At 40.2% G+C, this 17,779-nt stretch overlaps 1 protein-coding gene across 5 annotated transcripts in view; it reads left to right on the top strand.

Annotated features, from left to right (window-relative positions):
- The window catches only part of LOC122998148 (apoptosis-stimulating of p53 protein 1-like), a 49,574-nt gene that overhangs the window by 10,299 nt on the left and 21,496 nt on the right, over positions 1 to 17,779 (top strand). For 4 of the 5 annotated variants that reach the window (XM_044374859.1, XM_044374858.1, XM_044374856.1 and 1 more), the window contains exons 1-4: positions 523 to 810; positions 3,867 to 4,014; positions 7,285 to 7,392; positions 10,142 to 10,203. In XM_044374859.1, coding sequence (XP_044230794.1) covers positions 694 to 810; positions 3,867 to 4,014; positions 7,285 to 7,392; positions 10,142 to 10,203 — 435 coding nt within the window. In that variant the 5' untranslated portion in view covers positions 523 to 693. Of the gene's footprint in view, positions 1 to 522; positions 811 to 3,866; positions 4,015 to 7,284; positions 7,393 to 10,141; positions 10,204 to 17,779 lie in introns of those variants that run through there. The other variant, XM_044374857.1, reaches the window with a different exon arrangement.

Below are 17,779 nucleotides of genomic sequence, written 5' to 3'. Positions count from 1 at the left end.
AATATCAACTATGACTACTGGATCACAATTTAAACATTTTCATAGCCAAAAATTCTGTATGTCATAGAATCTGTAAAACTCTCTACTTGTACTTGCAACAGTCTAATATCAGACTACTGACTACACCTATTTAGTGGAAAAGAAGCTGTTGGGGATGCATGAGGCCTGTAAATAAAGAATTACCCTGAAGCTGATGAGTGAAATCCTGCCACCACACTTAAACGATTTTTGCGGTCACACCTTTGACTTAATCCTCCTCGCAATAAAAATAGAAGCACCTCCATCACACCAGAGGTGGATGACGGTGGCTGGACCGTATCGGATTTGTAATAAAAGTCAAATATCAGCTCAATATCACCGTCTACCCCCACTAACAAGCATGAAAAGAGCCCGGATTCTCTTTATTTTCTACCATCATCCTCACCTTCTCTCCCTCTCCTATACTGAAAGCCGACTCCCTCTCCTCCCTCCCTCCCTCTCTGACACACACTCTTAAATTTGTATTTCCTGCCCTGGTGCACACACACACACTCTGACATTCACACATTTCAAACACACTCTCAGCTACAAAGACAGCACTTTCTCTGTCTCACAACAGCAATTATCTATCTATACTCTTTCTGCCAATCACACACATGCACCCGCACACACGCACACACACGGCTGTGTGTGTTTTTGGTCGATGGTTTTCCAATGAAACGTTTCTTTGGGCTGGTGTTGGAGCGACTGGTGTTTCTGTCTAAGAACCTGAAACTGAGTAAATGCAGGAAACCGAAGAGGAAGCTCAACACCAGGAAGACTGGACCACCGGTGAGTGAGAGACAAAGAGAGAAAATGAGAGAAAGAGGATGATATTTATATTGATATTTTCTTAGCAGTAATTTAATTGGACTGTATATGAAGTCAAACTGCATGAGAAGTGTGTTAACTTAAGTTGTGAATGTTACTGTGTAGGATTTCATCAAAAACACTATTAGTTAGGAAAGAACACATACTTTGGAGTTGTAGTTTGGTGTTGTGGTTCCAGTTAAGAGGATGTGCACCAACTGCTGTGCCTCCCAGCTGCCCCCAAAATAATCGAGCTGTGTTGAAATGCTCCAGAGTGACTAATAAAATGAGCTTTTATATGTTTTCTGCAACAGACAGACAAACTGTGAAGACGACTGTTTGTCACTCTGGCCCACTCACAGTCTCACTCTTTCTCTGTCTGCCTCTGACTATCTCTTTCTCCTCATGATGCCTAAAATAGCCAGAGTCACTCCATTCAGTAGCAGAGGCATTTTAGGAACAACTCAATCTGCCTCTGTGTGTATGTGTGTTAGATTTTGTGTGTCTTGTTTGCTGATAATCAGAAAGAAGTTGCCCTTCAACAATCAGAACTAGCGTATACTTTCACATCACATATTGTACAAGTCCGTCCTTCTTAAGGTTTTTCCAGCGCTAGCTGTGATTCAGTTTTATGCTACTTATTGTTGCGACATAGCTGAAAAATCTGGCTTCTGGTAATGATGGAATGCAGAGTAGACACCAAACTGTAGTATTATTTCACAGCAATATTAGGTTTGGTGCTTTAGAAAATGTAGCCTGTTTTGACCTATTTAGTCTGGTCTATCTTTAGTGGGTTTTCAAGTAATTTAAGCTATCCTTTAGTGGCTGCACTGGAGGTGTAAACAGCAGATTGGGTTTCTAAAGACACGGTTAATTATTTTTGACGGGAAACTAATTTTACAAAGACTTAATCTGATTGATGTTGTGGTAAGATACAGTGATGTTGGCCTCTTTGTCAGCTTGTCAGTATCAGGCAATCAAAGCTTGAGGAAGAAGGAATTGGCTTTTAACTCCTTTAATGTTTGCTGACAAGTACTAAAAGTGATTTTTAGACATCAGTATCTTCAAAAAGCATCACATTTACAGAATAACAGACACACAATGGTATTGCAGTGAAATGAAATATACTGAGGGGTTTCTAGTTTTGTGAACCCAGGCTTGCATTTTTGTTTTTTGCCAGTGATATAGTTCTGCAGATGTCACTGAGCTGTGATGTCCAGTGCCAGAAATCTACCAAATAATCTGTCAAAAACCTTCTGGGTTTGTATGCTTTTCACAGAGTAACAGTCAGAGTGTAAAACCACAGCAGGTGTAGTATTTTAGGATTGTCAGGTTGTGTTTTTATTCCATGTTCATGGCAATCCAGTAGCCCATTTAGGTTTTCTGAGAAGTCCAGAGTTTAATGCAGGATACGCAGTCAATAACACATTTGCCAAACGACAGTATGTGTGCTTCATTTAGAGCAAATGTTTTGGATTGTGTTTTATAATGGAATTATTGAGTATTTTGTCGATGTTTGCTTCAAATAAAAAAAACACTCTGAATGATTTGATTATATAAAATGTCCTGCCATCATCTGCCAACATTTTACTGTAGCAAACGATGTTTTATACCATGTGAAACAGAAACATTAGAGCCCTTGTGAGGCCACGATTAGCCTACTTGAAATGATTTGTGGACTTGTAAAACCCCTACTGTGTTTGCAGGGTTTGTGTGTGTGTGTTTGTGTGTGTGTGTCTAATCCAAGCTTTGGAGAATGTGTCCCTGCTCAGTCTGTCTGCATGCAACCAGAGATTACTTCACATGATCTGGGACAGGTGTATAGAATGCTGTGGATTAGTGTTATGGTATATAGTTTGACCGTGTATGTGTGTGTTTCGGAAGTGTGGAGAGTGGACAATGTAATGGCTGTGTGTGTGTGTCTGCGTTTGTGTGGGAGAAAAAGAGAACGCAACACTGAGATTAAAAGTGTATCTGCATGTGTGTGTTTGTGCCTCAGTGTGTCTGTGAGTTCCTATCCCAGATTACCCTAAATTTATCTTTCAACTGCCGACTGGTTATCTGACATGACATCACCAGTGACATTGCCAGTGACATCACTGCTGACTACACAGGATGTCCTTTTCTGATTGCTATTTTAATCTTTTGCTTGCAGAATTTAGAGGATTTGATAACAAACTGATTTCATTGGGGATCAACGTTGCTGGGCTGATACCTTAAAATTATATATTGTGTTTTCAGACATGTTAAAGATAAACTTACAATAAACCAAAATTTTAAAGGTTAATAGCAATAATATTAGCAGAAGTATAGTATGCTAAACTGTATCATACTGTATTGAACTATCATTGTCATATCTCCATTGCTGAAAAATTAATTTGATTTTTATAAAATTTGGATTTGTCCTGGGACTAGAGGGAATTCCATGTGTGTCCCTGTGTGCACAAGTAGTTATTTACAGGTAATTATTGCTGTGATCAATGTGTTGTTTGGTCAGACAGATGTCTGTATCTTGTTTCAAGCTGCTATTATCAGTAACTTCTTATCACGTGATGTTAACATGCTTTCTATAATGATTGTCTTGAAAGCTTTAAGACTTAATTAGGTTAAGTTCACGTCTGCATCTTCACTAGGAAATCAGGTCTCTCTGTGTAGTTAACCAGGCCAAGATAGCTTAAACCTGCTACATTTGAATAAACTTCCTGATGCATTGGAGACACTGCATTCACAATGTGTGTAAATGTCATTGTTTTTTTGTGTTTTGACAATTTTATCTGAATGTGATCATTCACTGATCAATCAAAATGTTTCTTATTGTCAAGATAGGAAGGGGGTCTGTGTAGTTAGTGGTTATTGACAATGGGTTGATAAATTGTTGGATAACTTAATTAGTTAATCAGTCTTTGAAACTGTGTGATCTGATTCCAGTCGGCAAACTGTGGGAAACATTTACGTGTTTTAGTTTGTTTGGCAATATTCCTAAAATGGTACGATTACATACTTCATGACATTTAACCTGTTTGTTTCTATGGTTACAGGTGATCCTGACAGTTTACCTCAATGACACCCAACAGATGCTGACTGAGGTCCCAGTTACCCCAGCAACCAGAGTGGTTGACGTGGTGGAATACTGTAAAGAGGCCGGCGAGGGGGAGTGTCACCTCGCTGAAGTGTGGAAAGGGCATGGTGAGTCCATCAGTGGTCCATCCATCATATATCAGATTAGTAAAAGAGCATTTTACACTAATTTAAAACAATTAAAACAAGGTAGGAATCATAAAAGCCAAGACAAGACGAGAATAATAAAGGACAGCAAAAAAGTGTTAATGTATACTGATGATACAAAACTTAAATCCATTGGTTTTACATCAGCGTCCACCTTGTTTCACTCATAGGTACCTGAGCAATGGAGCAAGTGGAACAAATGGATTACCATTATTCAATTATAATTATTCAATTCATTATTCAATTCATCATACAGTCCCTGCAATCAGGTGATAATATATTTAAGCAGCCTATGTCAATGATCATTTTATTATTTTCAGTAACTGACAAAAACAAGTAATAAAAAAATCACATTTGACTGTTTACAAAGGTGAGAAACCTGCCAATTAGCTTAACTGCAATCATTGACTGAAAATAGAACATAGGAAAAGATAAGCACATGTTGAATGAACCTGCTTGGTTCCTGCCACTGACGCCAGCCAAACTTTAAATTAGCTAAAAGTAGGATTGTTCTGTTGCCGAAATGCTGAACTTATTTGCGAGTCAATGTTAGCTAATTTTACCAGCCCATCCACCAAAGGTTAGCTTGCTGATTGGAGAGGATTTAGCTGTGGAGATGGGACGTTCGTGAAGGAGCCGAATCACAGTAACGTTATCATTAACAGGGCTGCCAACTCTCATTCATTGACTGTGAGACTCATGCAAGTGACATTTTTTAGATGCTCTCACGCCATATGACCATTTTCTCACGCAGTGAAAAACAAATTTATAACTGATAATGTCGCGGCATGAGAAGAGGACACTGACAGTGCATGGACAGACAAGACAGAGCAGCACAGGGCAACAGCAGCACTGTGCGGTACCAAGTTATTCAGCAAGAAATATACACAAATGTATTATATTGTAATTTATTCCCATATATGCTGCTCAGAGTAATCTCAGTCACCAGCTCTTCTGGCAGTAACAGCATCTCTCCCTCCCCTCTTGTGCTGTGTGCACATAAGCAGAATTGAGTGGGAGTTACGGGGACGCTCTGTGTCTCTGTTGCCCTGAAACTTTCTTGTGATTCCCAATAATAGGTTTTTAGGATTGTATGCTTATGCAAAATCATGAATGTAAGTACCTCAATGCTGAAATCTAGTAATATAACATAATTGGAAATTTTTTGTTAACATTATACAAGGTTGCCAACACACTATAATCTCTCTCAAATCTCACGCCAAATAAGAGATCCTGCTCAAATCAGTGCAACTCTGAGCTCAGCACACCAGGTTAGCTAAGGATGTTTCTCAGGTTGTGCAAGGTTGGTTGGGATGAAATACATTTTGGATAGGGGGTAGGCTAGTCCAGAAGTGGTTTGGGAAACACTGACCCGGAAGAACAGTTGGGGAAGTCAACAGACCAGTTATAAGGCTCTACATTTCTATTGCAGACAGGCAATGGTGGTCAACAACAGTCATTATCTTACATCAAATGGAATACATCATAGGAATCAAGAAAGAAACAAAAACCTTGAAGATGGCCTAGTACCCTGCAATCTACTGCTATTTTAGGCTACATGATGTTTTTATGAATATATTTTCAAATAGCCATTCTTCATTTCCACTCCTGATCCACCCAATTTTATATAGTGTTCTTGATGCATTCTTGGTTTTCATACCACCTTCAATCTAACTAATCTAGACTAGTCCAGGTGGCTGTTTCTTGACTTAATCCAAGAGGTTAGGTGGTGTAGAAATGCAGGAAATTTGTTTTAAATTACAATTTTTCTCTCTGGGGGAGGACCCCCAGACCTTCCTGCCAATTATGTATCTTTCCAAGTTTGCTCCCCCATTTTAAAACACAACCAGGCTCCATGGTTTCATTGCCTTTCTAATCCATCAATGCCCAATACTAATATGATTATCATTGACAGCCTGTCGTTTGAGCATTAGAGTACTCACCTGATTATAATCTGGAATTATAGGACACAATAATCACAGTGTGACTCTGGCCTAGATCATTTGCTTTGAAGCTAATTGTAAACAAATTCAGACCTATATCACGGCTATAGCTTGTGAAATCAATAGAGTGCTAAGTGCATATTCCTCACTGCATGCCATTAGAAAACGTGAATAGACCAGTCCATCACGTGCAGACACTGGGAGCTACTGTGTCCATTAAAGTGTGGCCTACATTCATTCAATCATAGCTGTTAAAGCATTGATCCACATAACAACACTGTGTGTTTGTGTTGCACTGTGGTGTGACTGAGCGGTCAGACAGGCTATAAATGGCTCTAATACTATACTGTTTCTTAGAGGTTGACACTGTAAAGCAGTTCACAATAAATGGTGTTATAAATTGTGTTGCTGTGTGACGAGAGGCCATACCTCAAGGCCACAACTGGTCTCACAGCTGGTGTGTGTGTGTGTGTTTGTGTGCTCAGCTATTGTCCGTGTGTATTATTAGCTTTGATGGATTGATGTATTTTGCTGTGAGAATATTGTTGTTGTTTTTTTTAAACACTGGTGAACCGGTGTAAGTATGATTTTTCTTTCTTTTTAGCTTCTCAGATTTGATCATTTAAATCTGAAGTATATTTACATACAATTGAGGTTTGAGTTTTTCCAGAACTGATCATTATACACTATTAGAGAAACCTATTCAGACTTCAATTAAGATGTTGCCAAGTGTTAGTCTTTGTAATAAAAGACATCGCAATCATTTGAGCGGGATAGCAGGTTTCCTATCTTGTTTCAGCTTTTTTCGCTTTAAGTAGCTTTAAGGTTGGAAATACATATACTGTCAGACAGGATGGAAGCTTTTTGACACTGACAATATTCAAACCTAAAACCATCAACTGGAAATGTTCTAGATGTCTTATACATACATCATGTATACACATTTCCCCCAAACTCAGCATGACATATTTGGTATCTTTAAAAACATCTAAAATACATTACATTTAAAATAAAGTTCAGTATGGCGGCCCAGCATGACTTTTATAATATGGGATTGTATGTGAGAATGTGCAGTTAAACTGAACATATAAAAAAATTAAGACAAACAATACATAAAAAACAAGGGGAAAACAGAGCTTTGTTATTATGTATGTATTTGTAAAATAATTTATGAATCATATATTACTCCTCTGAATAAATCACAATAAGATGGGCTATGTTGTGTTTTCTTTCAGCTCTGAATTGCATTTAATTGGCTAACGTTGTCTTTCCCTCTGTCTCCTTTCAGAGCGAGCTCTCCCTCAGGAGTTGTTATTGCTGGACCTCCTTCAGCAGTGGGGAGCCAGGAGGCCAGAGGTCAGCTTCTACCTCAGACACTGCCCCCCCTGGACACAAGGTATAGCACAACCAACACACATACATGTTGACTCCATGAAAACTTCTTATATGAGTAAATTGCTGACTGACAAGATTATCATTTGGCCATTGTAATAAATTGTTTTTTGAGAGGCTGTCTTCAGCTGTCAATTCAAGGCTCACATTTTCAGGAGGAAGGGTGTAAAGAAACATTTCTCTCACATGGAGAAAACACACAAACACAGAGCCAGTGGTGTGTATGAGGTTTAAAGGAGAGGTCAGGGGCTCGGCCAGTAATTAGCCAGATAAGATGATTAGAATTACATAACATGGACAGAGCAAACATGAAAGGGTGGGGGAGACAGCGAAAAGGATAGAAAATGCTCGGCCTGCTGCAGAAATGTACAATGTCATTCCGCCAAAATGAACTGTTCAGTGCCTGACAGAGTTTAGGAAATCAGTTATTATAGCACTGATGCTAAACCTAAACAACCACGCTACCCTACTTCTGCTCTCGCCATATTACAGTATGCTAAACTTGTTCAGTAAAAAGAAATGAATGACTGATTGTGTCATATTTGTGCCAAAGTGCCCAAAGCATACAACAGCAGGGCTTACACTGCTGCAGCACTGGAGTGTTTCTGTGTGTGTATGTGTGTGTATGTGTGTGTGTGTGTGTGTGTATGTCTGCTTCCCACAGGGACAGGACAACCTCACCACCTGCTGGTCTATTCCTATTTTTCCCAATTCATTAAAAAAGTAATTAACATTAATTAGAATCTCATTATTATCATATGCTTGTCAGCTGTGAGGTGTATTCTGAATAACAAATAGCTATTTTTTTCAGTCCATTAAAGTTTTCCCATGTGTTTGGTTGTTTTTTGTCATAATATCTAAGCTGTAATATCTGTATAAACCTTTATTTAAACCATTTATGCTACATATGTTCTAATTCCTATCAAATGTCCTGCCAACAATAGACAGACTTTAGCCAAATTTTAACATCCTCCATTCAGTCACAGTTTGTCAGTTTTGTGTTTTCAGAGCAGCAGGGTAAGATCACAAGTACGATAAAAAGAGCAGCAATTCTCTTCGCCATCCGGTTTTGGAGAGAAAAGACTGCTTGCCTGTTTATCATTCCAGTATGTAATACAGATGGGGTTTTGATATAAGTGATTGCGTCAGTCCATGAAAGAGCAGCTCATTTAGAGGCAGCACCATCGTGTGTGGTTATGAGGGACTGGCTGCTTGATGCCCTCACAGCAGCAGCAGCCAAACTTTCTGTGCCAATTTCTGTTTGGCTCTTCACCTAATATCATAAAACTGTTTCTTAATCTAGGCAATTGCTCTCCAAGGACCAGAGCAGAATCAGAGTCAGCAATTGCTCTCCAAGGACCAGAGCAACAGATTGCCCTAATGTATTACCTCCTCCCAGGCTAATTTAACATCATCTGTCCTCTGTTGCTTACTGAAGGTGCCTGTGGAGAGTTTGCTCCTCCTGCACAAGGGCACCGACTCCTTCTTAGAGGCTTCAGTGGTGAATTTTCACCGCTCTCTTTCTTCCCCAAATTATCCGTCCCGTAGTGGAGAGCAAACTGTTCTTGTTGAGATGGAACAGATTGGTAATAAGTGGCCCACCACGACTCATAATGATGAATTCCTTCCCTGTTCCCAATTTCGTTGTGCCATATGCCTCGGGACACAAAATTAACAAAAATCAGTCAGCACAAGGGACACACGTGCACTTAGTACTTTGTGCTATAGTTTAGTGAAAACCAAGCCCTATGTGTAAATGTTGTTTTAAATACTCTTAATTGTAACTTACTCTTTAATTTAAGTATTTCAACTATATCTTATATGTTAGAGCTTAAATCTATAATAATTTAAGAACTGCTCAACTCAGCTAAATACCATTTTAACCACTGTGTTGATCGTAAGATGTTATTTCAACTGCTCCATTGAATGTAAAGTACTGCTTCAAGTGCTCTATTGACTGGAGGTGAAACCTGGAGCTGACTGGGATTAGCCCAGATTGAGTCTGTCTGGTCTTAGCAGAATTAAAATGAATGATGCTATTTATAGATTACACACAGTGAGAAAGAGAGAGCCAGGTATAGATCAGAGAAAAAAGAGAGACAGGGAGCGGGGTTCTACCTTTTCTCAGAGTTTTATCTTATCCAATTACATTTCTTTCTTGGTGAAAAAATGATTTTGATGCCAGAAACATACTTCATTTCACTTCATCTGCTGTCATCCATACAGCCTGTATGGAATCAGTCTTATTGCAACACCTTGTCGTCCGTATTTTAGTGCTGTTATAGTGGCAAGTTGCCAACAACATCCTCTGCATTCTTATTAGAAATAAGAGAGACTGAATATAAAGAAGGACAGCGGCAACAAGGATACAATCATGCAGTAATAATATACTTTGAACAATAGAATGTATTGTAGAATACTTATACATGACAAATACATACATACACACTATGACCATAAATGAATTAATACATTTGTAAAGGGTATTATCTGCCACACATATGACTATCAGAATATGATGGAAATATGCCGTGGAATAAAAAAGGAAAGCAAATATTTTCATGCCCCAAGGCTGGGGGATGTTGGCTGTCGATTTATCTTTGTGATAAGGCACACACACGGTTGAATGGTTAATTAAGGCCCTGTGTGTGTGTGTGTGTGTGTGTGTGTGTGTGTGTGTGTGTCACAGTCACATGTTTGTATTTCAATATCTCTGTTCAAATTTCTTATCATCATTGTTCATTTATATGCAGGAAGTCAGCAGCCTTTGGAGCAGAGCTGGACCACAGAAGCAACAGAGAGCGCTAATGACAGGGTAGGTTGAGACACACACACACACACACACACACACACACACTGGGCTGGGCTGGGCTGAGGGTGCAGGACAAGCGTGTTATGCATCTCCAATTAGCTCAAGCTCAACATCCAGAATCTATTGTGCATTGTGCATAGAAAGACCTGAAACACATGATGATGTACAAAAAAATGCTCATTTTCCGAACAACTGAACTGAACGCTGTGACTGTTCTGTGTCTACATCTGCATCGGTTTTAAACCTTAAGATATGTGAACTAAGTTGTCAGCCTACACAAGTGCCCATAAAGCTGCACATACACTACAAAGCATCTGTAATATATTTGTAAGCTGCTGGTTGTGATATTTGGCAGACAACATTTTTGGCAGAAAATGTCACAAGCTTAGAGACTGGTAGCAAACCACTAATAAAATGCAGCCCAGTTTCCAGTCAGAAGACGCTTATTTAATAACATTTAATTTAGTGAAAGCAAATGTAACATTGTAAGAAAATGTTTGCATGTGTGTGTGTGTGTGTGTGCACGCGTTCATATATGTAAAACATAATGCATGTGCACGTTTGTGTATTTGTCTGTGTGTTTAGTGTAGCAGATTAGCCCAGGGATTAGTGACAGTAATGATTATAGTCCTTTACCAGTAAGGATCATGTGAACACACACACATACACACACACACACACACACAAAAATACAGACACATACACACTCATCTTGACAAAATAATGAGTCATATAGTAAAAAGAGAAGCTGACCTCATGGTAGCAGCTTTTTATTTATCACTAACAGCTATTTTCGAACATGTCAGCTTTTGTATTTAACCCCAGACTAGACGCTCGCTTTGTACGTGTTGGTTAGGCCTCGGTTAGACAGTCAGCGACCATGTTTGTGTGTATCTGTGTTGGTCAGTCTGCTGGTTAGTCAGCCAGTGTGTGTGTGTGTGTGTGTGTGTGTGTGTGTGTGTGTGTGTGTGTGTGTGTGTGTGTGTGTGTGCATGTGCTGGTCAGTCAGTGAAGGTAGGATTAGCTTGGTCTCATGACATAACCAGGGTAAGAGGATTGTTAGCTAGCCAACAGCTCCTCCTCCTCCTCCTTCTCTTCTTCCTCTCACCTCACTCACTCCTTCACTCTCTTTAGTCTTGAGGTCTCCGTCTTTCTCCGTCTTCTACCTTTTACATTCAGTTCAAAGCAAAAAACAAAGAGTTTGAGGCAAGACAGGAGCGTGGGGGTGAGTTCTGTTCCTGTTCTTTTTCTTTTCTGTGTGTGTGTGTGTTTGTGTGTGTGCCCGTACATTTGTGTCAGTTTGTGTGTGTGTGAAGCCCAAAAAAGTGTGTGTGTGTGTGTGTGTGTGTGTGTGTGTGTGTGTGTGTTTGTTTGCTTTATACTTTCTATCCTGCTTAAATGTTTTTTGCCTTCTTCTCACATCAGCTCACCATACATAATAGAACAAGTGAAAGACTAGAAATAGGAGCAAATGTGGAGGTGACTTTGAAATGTTTGTGTTTGTGTAGGTGTTTTTTTTTACCTTCTTGTTACGTCAAGCTTCTAAAAGGTGTTTTTTATTCTGTTCATGTCCAGCTAAACACACAACACCTTCACACACATTGGCTGACTGCTTGACAAGCAGTTTGTCTTTGTGTCAGAGTGGGACTGTTGGCCATGTGTTTCTATGTGTGTGTGTGTGTGTGTGTGTGTGTGTGTGTGTCACAGAATCAGAGCACAGTGTGTGTTTGGGTCAGTGTGGTTTATATCTTGTGAAAAGTGGACGCCAGGGTGTGGCCTTTTGACCATGTGTGTTTGGGCTTTGCAGTATTATTTTGTCTGTCTTTGTGTGTGTATATGTGTGTGTCAGCCTTACATCAGGATGTGTGACTCCATGTCAGGGTGTGACTCTTGGCTCTATATAATCATATCCAAAACCTCATACTCCCTCACTCAGTCACACACACACATACACATACACATATACACAAACACCAGATGCTGTTTCTTCCCACTGAATGATGTAAAGATGACATCGCTGACAGTTGTGTTGTTTCTGTGTGTGTGTGTGTGTGTGAGAGAGAATGAGGTTACTTTAGTGAACAGCACTTTTAGATTTGTTATTCATCACTCATTTTAATGATAATGTCATCACTTATTACAGTAATTCATCTCAGCGTTTTTAATAATACTCTCAGGATAAATCATTTTTCCCTCCCATCTTTAACCATGAAACCAAACAATGTTGATGTCATTGTTATACTGTAAAAAGTTAAGAAGGCACAATACCAGGACCATGTATGTATTAAGGAGAATGTTCAAATATGGCGTCCCACTCATAACCATGAAAGCTGCTCACTGACCACACATGTCGATAAAGTCTCCGCCATGTTTCCGCAGGCTGTCTTACTCTACCATGTTTTTTGGCCCATACGGCATGCGTACTACAGCCGAGCAGATTGAGAGCATGTGTGTCTGAAACTTCCTCTTGACGAGCCAGCTGACTTCCTATTGGCTCCCTGCACGCATGAATGGGATAAAATCATCTAATCGTACCGCTCATCTAGACTTTCCAAATGTTATTGAAGCAAATGGTTCGAATCCTGATAATAAAAAGAGTCATTTTGGGTTGTGTGTGGCGATCAGAAAATGTATTCACCATTTTACAGCCGCTCCTTTTCCAATTATGCTGTATGGTAAAAAAAAAAAAAAGTGTGAGTCACGTGATGATCCTGGAAGTTACATGACATTCACCCATCAGTAATAGTTACACTACACCTGAGCTTTTCCTACTGACATGTCAAATGTACCTGCAGAACTAATGCATCAACACTTTGTGTTTAGTGCTAATTAGCAAATATTAGCACGCCAACACACATGATGGTGACCATGGTAAACATTATACCTGCTAATTATACATCAGCATGTTGGCTCAAAGCACTGCTGCACTTACTTACAGCCTCACAGAGCTACTAACATGACTGCAGATTGTCTCGTTCACTCAATCACTACTCCTGTAATAGACACTCAGTAGTTCACTATATAGTGAGCAGTAAATTGAGATTTCAGACACGTATGAGTCATTATCATTTTGTATCATCACCCACAGCTATATTGTCTCATTCATTTGCATCATCTGTAATTTTTGCATCTATAAATGCAACGTATTGCTAGCAGAAAGAAGTGTACCAGCTTTACAGGCATGGAGACGACTCCTTTGTTCCACTGTAGGGATTTTTGATGACACTATATTGTGAAGCAATTTCACTCTCAGAATTCAGACACTCAAATAAAATGGCTCAGTTCTATAAAACTCTTAATTGTGAGGAAAACGAAACAATGTATGGAAGTGGTTGCAGTTTTTGGGTAACTCAACTGCCAAGAAATCCCCAAAAACTTAGTGGATTATTATTTGTACTACAATGTTATGGACAAAATTGACATACAGTGTAGTAGTTTGATATAATGCCCGTTTCTACACTGGTGTTTTGTCCTCTGGTGTGTGTGGGTTGGGTCAGTCAGAAAGCAGTCCTATCCCAGCATTCCCTCCTTCCCCTCCCCAACACAGCCGGGTTACAAACCTCGCCCCTAACATCAGAACGGCCACAGGGACTGTCACACACTTTGAGTTAATACACATAATTCAGTCTGTTGATCTAACTGTGTGTAACTCTACCCCATCCAGCTGTGTGTTAGAGCCCTGTTGAGAGATATATTAAGACGTTAGGTGTGTATGTGTGCTCTTGACAAAACACACACATCAGAGGTTGTGTTGATGTAGATTAAGATGAATATTTTCACTGTATGTCATCACTAGAAAGGCCTCAGTAGGAAATGTGATAAGCCTGGGTTCAGGGGCGTTGGTAGACTTGAACCACTATGTAACACAAATTCACCCTGGTGATAGTCTGATAAGGGAGTCTGGAAACACATTTTTCTTAATATTACATGCAGTAGTGGAAGAAATCTCTTTTTGGATGAGTGCTGTTTTGTTGCACCGGAACTAGAGTTAAGTGTTCATGAAACCCAGCTAGTCATCATGTTTTTTTGCTCCTGAATCCTGGTGAAGGTGTTCACTGCTTTGCCCAAGGACACACGACTGCTGATGGACAATCCATCTGCGGTGAGGTTCAAAGATGTGACCTTTCAGTTACAGGACAATATCTGTAACCACCAGGCCACCCGGCTGTGTGAAGGGTAGTCAGTGGAGCGGTTCTGATAACAGAGCGTTCCCCTTTGGGCTGCAGGAATTTCTGAAGGCTGTTATTGCAGATTAGGAGGAATATTTTTACTGGAGGCGTACAGCAGATGGGATAGGGATGGGTTTCATTACTGGAGGGACCTATGATCAGAACAACGTGTGTGCCTAGTATGTGTGCGCATAACTCGGAGGACATACACACTCTTGGAGAATGTAAAACTCACACACTGAGAAGGTCAAATATTCCCATGTGCTTCAGATTACAGCCGTGATCACAACATATGGGGAATTGCCACACTGGCAGCAAAATGAGATGGTTGTAGTGAACATTACAAAGTTATTGTTTTGAATGACTGTGTGAAGAGAGTTTTCTGTGTACCATGCTGTTCATGCATACTGGCAGCATTGAGGATTTGAATCACTATCAGTCTTGCCAGATTTGATTGACACCAAACAGCCCAATCAGAGCCTCAAACCTGCCCCATATATATATGTATATATATATATATGTATATATAGACTATAGACTATATACTATATACTATATTATACTATATTTAAAAGTATATACACCTATTGGATAACATAACTTTAAACACAAAAAGTGCTCATATATGGGAACAGATGGAAGCTTATATAAGGCTTTTATTACAGAGTTATGACTTTCAGCCTAGTTGGAATGAACCGAAATGACATTTGGTTTTGTCAGTCATCAGTCTTCTGTCACTGCATGCCGAGCAGTCGAGCCTAACCAACTCAGTGCCGTGTCAATCTCCACTTCATCTTCATCTCCATCATCTTCTTCTTCAGTCTTCTTCTTCAGAACAGGGTGAGTCGATTCACTGGAACTGCAGAAATAGTACAAAAAGCTGCCCAGAACCATTTCTATCTGCTCAGTCAAATAAAAAGTAGCCCAACTGGGGGGGAAACCGTCCAATCTGGCAACACTGAGCTCTACTAATACCAAGTATCTCTGTGCTCAGCTTCTCCAGAATAAATGTAATTCTAGCCTGCTAGTAGTTCAAACAATAAGAGGTAACATTTTAGTTTAGCTGCAGAAAGACAGTTAATATCCAGATTTTTTGACGTTACACTTGAATGGATAGGCTTCCTGGACAGGACTGTAACACATCTATATAATCTATCTATCTAATATTGTATGTGCAAAAACATATCATACGATACTCAGATGTCAATATGGAGACAATGATGTACGGGGAATATATGGAAGATTATGTGCTGTCATCATTTTAGTGTTGTGTTGGCCAAATAAATGCAAAAGTTTACAAAAAACCCCTCAAGTTTCATTCCTTTTAAGGCGTTAACCTTCTTAAAATAATTTTGCAAGGCTGTGGTTTCAAGAGTTTTGATGTCCTTTAATGGTCTAAATGCTGTTTTAGTGGCCTGAAAAGAATGTTGAAACTTCAGTAGTTCAAGCAATTTCTGTACTACTGCACACTGATTCAATTTTAATACTTATAAGGAAATACCACTTGATTGTAAAAGGTCTGTATCACTTTTATTAGTCCTTTATGTTTCCAAATGTCCAACTCACACACACAGCCACAGCTGCCCGCACCCAGAATAGCAGCACTGGCAAAAATTCCAGTCTGCTTTCATTATTGGACGTGTGTGTGTGTGTATATGTGTGCACGTGTGTGCGTGTGTCTCTTTTACTAAGTGAGACAGATGTGCGTCCATTTCACAGAGTGAAAGAGAAAATGTGTGACGCAGCAGTTAAGTCACATGTTACTGTGTGGTTGTGTGTGTGTGTGTGTGTGTGTGTGTTTGTGTGTGTGTGTGTGTGTGTGTGTGTGTTGCAGAGAGCGAGACAGAGAAAGAGAGAGAGAGGAGGAAAATATGACGCAGCAGGAGTCAGCTGTTCTCTCTCTACTACACTCTGCTGTGCGTTTCTGTATGTATGCACACACATACATCTGGGTGTGTGTGTGTGTGTGTCGCTGGACACGTCTGGCAGTTTGTGCCGTGTCTGTGCCGCAGCTGCCAGCATCATCATCATCATCATCTACCTTATAACACACATCTGGAGCAGGAGGCAGAGGTTGATTGAGAACAGCTAGTGCCCCATCAGGCTGTGGTGCAGTGATTTCCCTTCTCAGAGAAAGTGGGAGAAAGAAAGAGGGAGGTGTGTGTGTGGGGGTGAGAGAGAGAGAGAGAGAAAGAGAGAAGGGGATGTCGCTGCAGCAAAAAGCCAGCTGCAGAGTGATGACAAGGGTTGAGAGAAAGAGAGATGAAGGAATGCAGATATAGAGAGGGGTGGCGATTAAGAAGGATGGAGAAAGGTGAAGAAGGAGGAGGAGGGGAGGAGGGAGATATAGATAAAAAGATGAATGGAAGGGGGGAGAGATAGAGAAACAGAGGTGAGAGGTGTGTGAATAACAGACTGAAGGAGGTATAAAGACAACAATAGTGCAAAAGAGGGCCATTTAGAAAGATTAGATGATAGAGAAAAAGAGGGAGGTATATAAAAGTGATGTGGGTAATGACTTTTCCTCATTTTGTACCACTTTATGTTTGTTTACTGTGGTAATTGAATGCAGTGTCACATTAGTGGGCTTTACACTATTTTCACACGTCATATGAGAACACACCAATAACAGAGAGTTTGTGTGTGTGTGTGTGAGAGAGAGAGAGAGAGAGAGAGAGAGAGAGAGAGGGAGCGATGGAGTGTGGGCCGAGCAAGTGAGAGAAAGACAGAGCGAGAGAGAGAGTGGCGTAAATCACAGCACATCACTGGGCGGATGAGAGGGAAAGTTGTGATAAGGATCGCTCTGGTTTCCTCCCCCTCCAAGCTCTTCTCTTTTGAGCCTCTGGCAACATTTCTCTATCTGAAACCATAAGAGTCTGCTGTCTCTCTGGAAGGCTGTGAGGATGGAGTGGAATGAGGTGGATCTGGTGCAGGAATTTACTGTTGAAGGACAATGCAGCAAAATTAAAGTCCGCTCCTGCAGGATCACATGGGACAGCCTGCAGGTAAATACAGCACAGCGGGAACCTGATAGAAACTGCATGTTAATGTCAGCTGGGTACGGACACCGGCACAGTCTGCGGGATGTTGTGCGTTGTGTTAACACAGCATGAGCAGCAGAATCTTCCAACACCGTTGTGAGTGTCAGGTGAATTGTTAACTTTCCAGCCGCTGTAGGGTGCATGTCATCATTAGAAAGGTTTGTTGGGCAAAAGAAAAGATTAGAACCTACTGTAGAGGATGTCAGCTTCATCAGAAAATCCCAGGATAACAACATTGTGTTTCATTGACAAGTGATCTTTAGGAAGTGCGGTACAGAAACCACTGTAATGACTGCTTAGGTGAAAAGATGTAAGTCAGAACAACGACAATTTTGCAGATTAAAGCTTTTAAACCACGCAAGTCAGCAG

The sequence above is a fragment of the Thunnus albacares genome, chromosome 15 (assembly GCF_914725855.1).
Source record: "Thunnus albacares chromosome 15, fThuAlb1.1, whole genome shotgun sequence".
NCBI lineage: Eukaryota > Metazoa > Chordata > Actinopteri > Scombriformes > Scombridae > Thunnus > Thunnus albacares.
This window is presented reverse-complemented; position numbering and strand designations above follow the sequence as displayed.